Source organism: Fonticula alba, assembly GCF_000388065.1.
Source record: "Fonticula alba strain ATCC 38817 unplaced genomic scaffold supercont2.2, whole genome shotgun sequence".
Taxonomy (NCBI): domain Eukaryota; order Rotosphaerida; family Fonticulaceae; genus Fonticula; species Fonticula alba.
In genome coordinates this window covers 661,749-672,029 of record NW_009242972.1, presented here as the reverse complement: position 1 = coordinate 672,029, position 10,281 = coordinate 661,749, and the positions used below count along the sequence as shown (strand labels likewise).

At 72.9% G+C, this 10,281-nt stretch overlaps 2 protein-coding genes across 3 annotated transcripts in view; one reads left to right on the top strand and one right to left on the bottom strand.

Moving 5' to 3' along the window:
* The first annotated feature begins 220 nt into the window (after window positions 1–220).
* Window positions 221–4,781, top strand: H696_01171. 2 transcript variants are annotated; one of them, XM_009495053.1, is made up of 4 exons: window positions 221–760; window positions 848–3,418; window positions 3,713–4,593; window positions 4,718–4,781. In XM_009495053.1, exons 1-3 carry the CDS (start codon window positions 286–288, stop codon window positions 4,528–4,530), a joined length of 3,864 nt encoding a protein of 1,287 aa, XP_009493328.1. In that variant the 5' UTR covers window positions 221–285; the 3' UTR covers window positions 4,531–4,593; window positions 4,718–4,781. The 2 variants fall into 2 exon arrangements, with proteins under 2 accessions (XP_009493328.1, XP_009493327.1); XM_009495052.1 differs by lacking the exon at window positions 4,718–4,781 and having other exon boundaries at window positions 3,713–4,651.
* A 191-nt stretch (window positions 4,782–4,972) lies between these two features.
* The window catches only part of H696_01170 (hypothetical protein), a gene marked incomplete at both ends in the record, with an annotated part of 16,175 nt that continues 10,866 nt past the window's right edge, over window positions 4,973–10,281 (bottom strand). The window contains one exon of the mRNA XM_009495051.1: window positions 4,973–10,265. Within this exon, the coding sequence (XP_009493326.1) occupies window positions 4,973–10,265 (5,293 nt within the window). The remainder of the gene's footprint in view (window positions 10,266–10,281) is intronic.

Below are 10,281 nucleotides of genomic sequence, written 5' to 3'. Positions count from 1 at the left end.
CACACACACACACACACACCACACACACACCACACACACACCACACACACACCTCCAGCCCCTTCCTCTCTCTCTCTCTCTCTCGACGTGTGAATATGATCCCCTCCACTGTGTCCCCCACCGAAGCCTAGACGCTCCCTTCCTTTTCCCTCCTGCCTCCCTCCCTCTCTCTCTCTCTCCCCCCTCTTGCGATTCTTCCTTTCTCTTCTCCCCCTCCTCCCCCTCCCCCCCCCTCTCTCTCCCAAAGCCAGCAACTGTCGCGCTCCTCCTCACGACAGCCAGTTCATGAGCACCCCCCTTCCTGATCAGTCTCCCTTCGCTGGCCCGGCCATGGGCCATGGCCCGGCCGCCTTTGAGTGCGGCTTCGCCCTCGAGTGTGGCGGCACCGGCGACCGTAGCTCCACCGCGCCATGCCCCCTGCCACCGATGACCTGCCTGCCGGAGCTCTACTGTCTGCCAGCCCTCGGAGCTGAGCCCCCCATCCCGGGGGATTGCCACTTCAATAACCTAACCCGGGCCTGCACCGGCCAAGGCAGCCTGCTGGCTGACATCCCGCCACACCCCCTGCACTCGCCAGACTGCTTTTTCTCCGCCGAATCGGCCGACGCCCTGTGGTCCTCGCCCATGGGCGAGAGCATGGGCTTCCTGTCGGCCGACGGGCCGCCCCCCTCTTCGGCATCCATTGCCTCGGACGGTCACACCACCCCGGCCGCCGAGGAGGAGCTTCTCCTGCGGGGCTTGGCCCCGGGCGCCGGGATAGGTGCGTGCTCGGCTGTCCCGGCGGCCGGCCTCGCCCGGCCCTCGCCTGCTCTGTGCGCCTTCTCACCGGGAATCTCCCCGCCCCCAGACATCGTTGATGGTCGGCTGCACTCGGGCCAGCCTGCTCCCGGCCAAGCCCCAGCCGCCTCGCCGGCCGGCTTCCCCTGCGACGGAGACATCTATCTGCTCCAGCATCACCACCATGTCATGCACCACCATGCCCATCATCCACCTGAGCCGCCCTCGCCGCACCCCGATGCACATCACCCACCCGGCCATGCGTACGATGCGCCCCCCTCCCATGGCTACTCGTCGACCGATGGTCCTCTCGCCTGCCATGTGGTCAACACGCCGATCTTTTGCCCCACCCCGGGGGCCGATGCCCACCACCATCACCTGCTTGTCCATCACCACCATCCCCGGGCCCCCGTGCCGGGGGCCCCCCCAATGGCCGGCCCCTTGGCCAATGCCGACCCCCTGGCCGAGGGCGGATGGCTGGCTCCGCCGGCCACCGCTCTAAGCGAGTCTTCCTCCCCCGCGTCGGACTTCCAGTCCCATCTTGTTCCCTTCACCAGCGGCGAGGAGGACCCCCCGACCTCGGGCTCTTCCTCCTCCTCGTCGCTACTCCATGACCCGGATTGCGAGCATGCCCTCCAGCCGGCCGGGGCGCTTGCCGATGAGGGGCCCGGCAGCTCGGGAGAGGGGAGCATTGTCGAGCCCGGCTGCTCCCCCCAGCCGCATCACCGCCATCACCGCCATCAGCATCAGCATCATCATCATCATCACCTGCTGCACTTCCATCACCATGCCTCCGGGCCCCATGGCCGCCACCACCATCTGGTGCACCATCACCAGCATCCCGACCTCCCGGGCCACCACCGTCACCACCATCATCATCATGTCCTGCTCCATCATCATCATCATCATCACCATCTTCTCCATCGCCACTCTCCGGGCCCCGAATTGGGGGCTCCGCCCCCTGCGGGACCCTCGCCGAGTTCCGACGATCCGGCCGCGCTGCCCGACTTGTCGGCTTGGCCGCACCCGGCGCCGGTGCTCTCGCCAGCCAGCTCGGAGCCGGCGCTGCCCGGCCCCCCGGGCCCCGGCGAGCCGGGCTTCGATTTGCCCCCCTCCCCGGCGGCTCCTCACTGGCATAGTTTGGACTGTGGCCATGAGCTGGTTTTCCATGATGACCATTTTGACTTCCTCATCGATGGGACCCTCTACCATGCGGACCTCGACCGGTTGACTGCCTGCTCGGGGGGGCTTCCCGGGGGGGCTGCCGGCGGGCCGGGGGCCGGCCAGCTATGCGCGGGTACCCTGGCACCGGGCTCGGCGTCTCCTCAGTTGCTCTTTCCCCGGTCGCCAGCGACGCCGATGGATGTCGACACTTCGGCATCCGCCGGGAGGGGGCCCCGGTTGCACTTGCCGGCGGCCGGTGCGGCGCATGGGGCCACCGTCCAGCCGGTGGACCTGGTCCCGGCCGGCTGCGAGTGCGACGATGGGGATGACCCGGCCAGCGCTCCGCCCGACGGCCCCTGCGGGTCGCCGCTCCCGCCGCCGATCAACCTCCACTCGACGGCCTCCACCTCGAAGGGGGATCAGCGCCTGATCCGTGCCCTGGGCGTGCTTGGCCGGGCAGCGGCCCTGGGGCCGGATGCCCTGCGCGCGGCGCTCACCTGTAGCAAGTGCCAAGCGCCCAGGGTGAGGTCCGTGCGGCCGAGTGTTCCGGCAATCGACTGCTCCCCGGCTTCCGGGGCCTCCTCCTCCTCCTCCGTCGTGCCCGGGGCCTTGGTGTCCTCGCCGGCGGGGCAGAAGAAGGCCGGCAAGGCCGGCGCCGCGGCCTCGCGCCGGCGCCCGGGCGACCCCCGCGCGAGCCTGCCCCCGGCCGCGGCCGCGGCGGCCGTCGTCTGCCAGCTGCCGGCCGCATCGTCCCCGGCCGGCAGATGGTCCTGCGGCTTGCGTGGTCCCGTGGTTCTGGCGGGCTGTGGGCCAGCCACAGCGGCCGGGTCGACCGGCGGGGGGGGGGCCCCCTTGGCCCCAGGCCGCGGTACCTCGGTCCTCTCGCCGCCCGGCCCCTCGGGCGAGTGTGTCGTTGTTTGCGCCACCGGCCCGTGTCCCTTGCTGCCGGATTCCAAAGACCCCGGGCCCGGGGCAGTTCCTTGTGAAGAGCCCGACTGTCCAGTGGTGGTGCCGGTCCATGGCAGCAGGACTCTCATCTCGACCGAGTCCTGTCGGCAGGTGGATTGCCCCCAGGCTGGAGGCCAGTCGGGCGGGGACTCGCACGTCTCGGACCCCATGGCCGGGCCGCCAGCCGGCCAGGCAGCCGCCGCCACCACCACCACCACCTGCGTGGTGACATCCACCCTGGTGAGCAGTTGCCGGCGGCGGCGCCCCGCCGGGCGGTCCAAGACCCTGGACCCCGGGGCCGGGAGTGCGGCCGTGGCCGAAGCCAAGAGCGCGGCGGCCAGCGCGCGTGCCGTGTCCACCCGGCGGTCACGCGCCCGGTCCGAAACCCCGACGCCAACCGGCATGTCCGATGCCGAGGAGGCCGCCCAGCAGCAGGAGCAGGAGGAGCGCCGCCGGGCGGTCCTCGACCTGCTCAAGGTCAAGTACCAAAAGTCCTTCATCACATCCTCACCGGTGTACATCTTGAAAGGTGCGCCATTGGACATCCTCCTGCCTGGCTTCCTCCCTTGCCCGTCCCGTGCCTGTTGTCCTCCCCAAGGCCCCCCCTCCCCCTCCCTTCTCCTGCCCTGCTGGCCACCGGTGGGGCTCCTGGCGCCATGTGGCCTTTTCATTTGCCCCCCCCCCCTTTGCCCGGCCCCTTTCGCCGTCCGGCGCTTCGTGCCCCATTGACCCGCTGCCTTTCACCCCCCCCGCCCCCGCCCCCGCCCCCGCCCCTTTCCTCGGGTCCTTCTGCCTTGGTGTATGGCCACTCGGCCGGCTTCAGGCATCAGCGTCCACTCATCGCGAGGCCTGGGCGCGGCGCTGCGTGCCCTGGCCAGCGAACGCCCGGCTGGCCGGCGGAAGCGCGGGCCCGCCTCGCCCCCGGCCAATGCCACGACCACCATTCGCAGCGCGTCGTTGGACGATTTGGCGGGGCTGGATGATGACCAGGTGGCTCGTCTGGCGGAGCAGCTGGCCCCCGAGTGGTGCCTGCTGGTGGGCGCCGACGCCGAGTCACTGACCGAGGCCGAGCTCCGGGACCTGCTGGCCGAGGTGGATGGGGCTCCCTTCCCGGCGCTGCGTCCCTGGCGGTGTGCCGGCCGCCGGCGCCTGCATGTGGGCATCGACCCCTTGAGCGCCATGTGTCGGGATCCGGCCAACAGCGATGTGGCCAGCCTGGCGGCCAGCCTGGAATGCACCTCCCTGTCGGCCCCGCTGGGTGAGCACCACCTGGTGCCGGGGCACCTGCTGACCGAGCTGCTTGGGGTCTTCCGCGCCCGGGCCCGGCGGGTGGTGGAGCAGCGCCGGCTGGACTCGGAGCAATCGCGCAAGGCCCGGAATGTGGCCTGCTGTGCGCGCTTCCGCAGCCGGCAGAAGCGCCGGGCCGAGTCGCTCGAACGCCAGGCCCATGACGCGGTCAACACCTGCCTCGTGCTGGAGGCCAGCCTGAAGGAGCTCCAGGCCGAGCGCGAGGATCTCCTCCGGCGTCTGGGCATGCCACCGGACGCCGTGATTGGCCATTTGCTTGAGGCCGCCGAGCGCCAGCCCGGCACCAAGGCAGCCCCGCCCCTGCCGAAGGATGAGTCTGGCCCGGGCGGGTAGCGGCCGATTCACGCGCCGTCCAGGTGCTTCCCCTCCCCGGGCCCGGGCAGCCACCACCCTAGAGTGCGCGCCTGGGCTTGGTGCCCCCGCCCTCCTCCTTTCTCTGTTCTTTCCCCCCCCCCCCCCCCCGTCTCCTCCCCTCCAGGGACGGCGTCCTCTCCCGCGACTGACACACTGTGACTCTCAGACGGGGGAGGGGGCGAGCATGCACGTGCAAATGAATGAAAATAAATATCCCAGTATAAATGCTCACCCGCAAAAATGTGTCGGTGGAGGGGGTGGGCGTGCGCTCGTGTCCATGCCTGTATGCAGCATGGGCACCGGCGGAGGATACCACATGGGGGAGTGGCAAACACGGAGATGGGCAAAGGGCGTGCATTGAGGGAAGGACATGCAGAAAAGTGGCCAGGGTAAGGGAGGAGGAGGGGGACAGAAGCAGGGGCTAGCCAAGGAAGACACCGAAGATCGACCGGACCAGGGCCATTGGCACAATGCGAGTGGCCATCTGCGTGGCCAGCGAGGGCACATACGCCCGGATGAGGGCCGGCACGAGGTCCGCGGAGCTGGCTCGCGTGTCCACCATCTCCAGCCAGAAGCGCTGGGCGAAGCCGAAATCCGAGCCGGGTGGCAGAACCAGAGCCAGGGCCGAGGGGCCACCATGGGTGCCGGCCGGGCCCGGCGGCGGCCCGCCGTCAGCCGTCGACCCGCCGACCGGCGGCCCGGCAAGCGGCGAGAGAACCAGACGCATGCCGCCGGCCGCGGCAAAGAGCGCCGCATCGGCCGGGGCACTGCCAGGCGGCGCCGCCGAGGGGGGAGCCCCACGGGGACCCGGGGGAAGCTCGCGTGCCTGCTCGCGCAGGGTGCTGGACTTTTGGGAAAAGCGCTGCCGGGCCATGGACAGCGAGGCGTCGCGTACGCGCAGCGCGCCCCATGCCGTGGCGGCGGCCAGCCCGGCGCGGACCGGGTCCTGCCGACGAGCACGCGCCCCGCCCGGAAGCTCCCCGGGCGAGGAGAGGGCCAGAGACAGGGCCACATCCACCTGGCTGATGTCCAACACACCCAGGCGCAAGTACAAGTGGCCAAGTTCGGGCGGAGGGGGGGCGACAGCCGGCCCGGCGGCCGGGCCGCCCGGGCCCGAAGGGCCCCCGGCATCTGCCGCCGGCCCGGCCGGCGACAAGTCCGCCAGGAAGTTGAACAGCGGCTCGAACACCAAAAGCGACCGGCTGACCAGGGCATCCTCCACGCGAACCACCAGCGGCCCGGCCAGGGACACCGAGGCGAAAGGCACCGCCAGCAGGAGGCCCGTGTCAGCGGGGGAGGCACGCCCGGCCGGTGTCCCGCCCACGCGCGCAAGCCCGGTCACCGGGAGGTCCAGCATGGCAGCCACCCGGAGCCAGGGGGTCCCGGGACCGGCCGCGGCCCGGGCCTCGAGCACCGACTCAAATTGCACCCCATTGGCGTAGTGCACGACGCCCAGCGACTGCAGGGTCAGCGACACGGAGAGAGCCGAGTGCGAGGAGGCGTCGACAGCGCGGACGCCGGACAGGCCGCGGCGAGGCGCGGGCGCGCTGCCCGGGGCCGCCGCCGCCGCCGCCGCCGCCGCCGCCGTCGCCGCCGCCATTGCGGCCGCCTCGAGCCCCGGGTCGGCCGGGAGCTGAGCCAGCCCAAGCGGCCCGTATGCCGTGGAGGGGGCCAACAGCGGCGGGGCCAGGGTCAGGTGCACGACCATCGTGCCGATGTCCAGCCGGCAGAAGACCCCATGCGAGAGGCCGATGACCGTGGGCGGTGCGCCGGGCCCGGCCGGGCGCCGGGACAAGCGAAGCATGCTGCCGGAGCTCGAGGCCGAGGCCGGCGTGGACATGATCTCGTCCGGCAGCGAGGGGATCAGGTGCCGGCCGACGGCCCGGGCACCGGGCGTCCCCAGGGCCAGGCTCAAGCGAATGGGGGCCAGGGTCAGCTTGAAGGCCAGTTCCACGGCATGGCCACCGGGGTCGGCCTCGCCCGAGCCGGTGGCACCGGCGGCCCCGGGGGTGGCTTGGGCCGAGAGCGGGCCCCCGGGCGAGAGGCCGATGCGGACCCGGCCCCCACGCAGGACCGCCACCTCGACCGGGACCTCGACCCAGCGCACGGCCGGCGGGCCGGGGACGCGGGATTTCCCGGGCCCGGTGCCGGCCTTGGGCCGCGGCGAGCTGGAATGCCCGGTCGGGGTGCTGGGCGGGGCGGCCGAGGCCACGAGCGTGGCGGCCGCCGTGGCCGAGTGCGTGCTCCAGCGCAGGGCCGCGTCCGTGGCCTCGAGCGAGGTGTGTGTCGAGGCGGCCGCCGCCTTCGGGGCGATGAGCGACGAGCCGGGGCCCCCGGCGAAGGGATTGCTCGGCCCGGTGCGGGTGCTGGCCCGCGGGGGGGTCCGCGGCCCGGCATCGTCAAAGGGATTGGCCGCCATGGAGGTGCCGTGCCCGGCCGACAGGGAGGCCACAGACCCCCGGCGGCTGGAGGGGCCGCTACTGCCCGGGCGCAGGCCCTGGCCGATGTTGTCCGGAACAACGGTGAAGGATAGATGCGCGGCCGAGGGCAATGGCAGGGCCACAAGGACCACCTGCCGGCCCGGGCAGCGAGGATCCACCAGCACCCGCGTGCCGGCCACCTCGATGCACAGCAGGCGCCGGCCGCCGACATAGCGCAAGCCGCTGCCCGGGGCCTGGGCCCCGGCCACCGACAGGACATTGTGCGGCGCGTCCCAGGCATACCACCGGACATGGCGCGGGGGAACCAGCGTCGCGGGGAAGGCCACCGGCGGCACGGCCCCCATGCCGGCCGGGGCCTCCAGATGCTGCCACACCTTGACCCCGCCGGTGAGCAGGGTATTTTCCACTTGCACCATGGTGCCGGGGGTGGCGGCCGCCCCGCCGACACCCCGGCCGAGGGCCAAATCGGCCAGCAACAAGTCCAGGGCACTGGTGGAGGGGGCCACCCACAGGGAAAGCGGATGCGGCAGTCGCAGGAACCCATGGACCTGGATGTGCGTCAGGCAGCCCCGATGCAGGACCGACAGGCCCAGCAGCCGGCCCCCGGGGATCTTGAGCACCAGCCGGTCGGCGAAGGATGCCCCATGGCCAGGTGCCCCGGGCACGTCGGTCGACGAGCCGACACACACCGGCGCCGTCCAGGTGTCGGTCATGTTGGGCAGCAGCACACGCAGGGCAATCCACCGGAGGGTGGGCATCATCGGAGGCAAGCCGGCGGCGGTGGCCGGGGCCGTGGATGTCCGCCTGCCGGCCGGGGCCACCGGGCCGGGGGGGTCCCCGCCAGGGCCCCAGGCGCGAGCCGGGCCCCCACTGGCTCCCAGGGCCGGGGGGAAGTGCAGCGGCCGGCGCGACCACCGGTCAAGGTAGGCAATGCGCCGCATGTCCACGCCGTTGATGAGCAGGGCCCCGTCGTCGATGCTGGCCCGGCGCCGGCGGCCATCGGCGGATGTGCCGCTCCCGGGGCCAGCCTTGCCGGGAACCGGCGTCTCGAAGGGGTACACCGCCACCGGGTCCGGGCCGTGGTTTTCCAGCAGGTAGGAAGCGCGGATGATCCAGCGCATGACCGTGGCCGAGGGGGGAGCCCCGGCCATGGGCCCGGCCACCGGGGCATCCTCCCCCTCGGGAAGGGAGGAGTCCAGCAGAAGGGAGAACTGCTGGGCGGGCCCCTGGCGGGAGAGGCCGCCGGCGCCGGCGCCGCCGCCATCGGCCGGGTTGGCACGCGGCTCCAGTCGAACATAACCCCCGGCCGGGGTGTCGGCCGGCGGCGGGACCACCAGCAGCCGGACCGGCAGCGAAACCGCCGTGTCCGACCCGGACCCGGGCCCGGTGCCACCGAAGCCGAAGCACACGGGCTCCAGCAGGGCGGCCGGGTCCCAGCCGGATCCCGAAGGGGGACGAACAAACTGGCACAAGACATCCGAGAAGGGCAGCAGGTGGATGGTGCTGTTGGGGCCGGTGGCGGCCGACGAGCCCGGCCCATGGCCGGAACCCGACGCCAGGCACCCGGGCAACTGGACAAACACATCGGCCGCTGTGCGGTTGTACAGCCAAAATTCGTCCACCGCCTTGGTGGCCGCCGCCGCGGCCGAGGCCGAGGCGGCTTGCATTTCGGCCGAGGCCGATTCCGCCACCGGGCCAGTGGCCACAGGGCCCGGCACCGGGGAGGAGCCGGTGGGCGCCAGGCTGGCCATCCACCCGGCCACCGCGGCCATGCCCTTGGTCATGACGGCCTCCGACAGGCGAACGGTCGTGGCACCGGCGGCCGCCGGGCCGGACCCCACCGACATGCCGATACGCGCCTGGGACAGCCGCAGAGGCCCGCCCCCCAGGGAGATGCCCGGGATGACGGCATGCGCCGCATCGCGGCCGGACTCCACGAAGTAGGCCGGCTGCTGCAGGCGAAGCCCCGGGGCCGGGGCCGGGGCCGACGCGGCGGCCATGGCCGCCGCCACATCCCCGGCCGAGGCGTCCTGCTGGGCGAAGTTCGGCGGCAGGGACATCGATGCAAAGTGTGGCGCCCGCGAGGCCGGGCTCGAGCCCGGTGGCCAGAGGTCCACCCGCGCGTGCGCATCCAGCCGGACCCCCAGCCCGGCCAGGATCTCCTCCCACACCCCCTCGGCCGGGGTGGCCGAAAGCAGGCAGAAGGCCGGCACGGCGGCCGCCAAAGCCAGGCGCCCAGGGGCCGAGCCGCTGACTCGGACACTGGTCTCCCCCGGCAGGCCGAAGGTCAGCCACTGGGCGTCGGCCCCGACCGGGGCCCCGGCCTCCGTCGGGGGACACGTAATCTCGATGGAAATGGGCGCCAGCACCAGGGTCAAGTCCAGGGACACCCCGGGCAGGGGGGTCTGCTGGGGGAAGTCCTCCCCGGCCTGGTGGTCCACCAGCGGGGTGGATTGCGGCGGATCGATCATCAATCGCGGGACCAGGACATCCTCCCGGTCGATGACCTGCGCCGGTGGCGAGGAGGAGGAGGAGGAGGAGGAGGTCTCGGCGCCGGCTGCCACCCCGGGGGAGGACATGCTTCGCCGGGGGCCACCACCGCCATCGGACCCCTCGGCGAGGTGCTCGTCGCCGGAGTCGCACTCCGACTCGCTGTCGCTGGTGGGGTCATGCGGCCCGGCGGTCGTGGCCGGCGGCTGGCCGGACACCGACGAGGCGAAGGAGGGCCGGCTGGCCCGCGACACCCGGCGCCCGGTGCACCCGGCACACACCTCCCCACCGAAGGGGTTCGAGCTGGCCAGCTCGGCGCACGTGCACACGGTCGAGTCGGCGGACATGCTACGCCGGGGGGGCCCGCCGGCGGCCGAGGCGCCGGCCCGGCGCAAAGGCCCGCGCGCCGGCCCGGCCGATGTCGAGGCGGCCTGCTGCGCGGCCTGCTGACGCTCGGCACTGGCCTCGGCCAGGGCCGAATAGAAGCTGAACTCCCCGTCATGGCCCAAGATCGGGTCGTGGTGGAAGGAGTGCCGGCTGGCCGGGGCCCCGGCGGCGTGCTTGGCCCGGGCATCGGCCTTGGCCACGCCGGCCACCCCACGGCCGCCGGCCGAAGAGGACCCCGGAGCCACGGCCGCCGCGGCCACCGCGCTCCCGGGCCCGGCGACCGGCGCCGGCGCCGCGAAGGCCAAAGCACACACCCGGGCCAGGAGCGGGGTCACGCGGAGGAGCAGCCCGCCCGGGCGCCCGGGGCTGCCCGGGGAGCCAGGCCCGCCGGGCAGCCTGGGCGAAGAGCCCC

Bases quoted from the DNA above. Each gene is read 5' to 3' on its own strand.
- H696_01171 (XM_009495053.1), top strand. From the start codon at position 286: ATGAGCACCCCCCTTCCTGATCAGTCTCCCTTCGCTGGCCCGGCCATG. The intron at 761-847 runs GTGCGTGCTCGG...CCCCGCCCCCAG, and splicing joins GGCCCCGGGCGCCGGGATAG to ACATCGTTGATGGTCGGCTG. The intron at 3,419-3,712 runs GTGCGCCATTGG...GGCCGGCTTCAG, and splicing joins ACCGGTGTACATCTTGAAAG to GCATCAGCGTCCACTCATCG.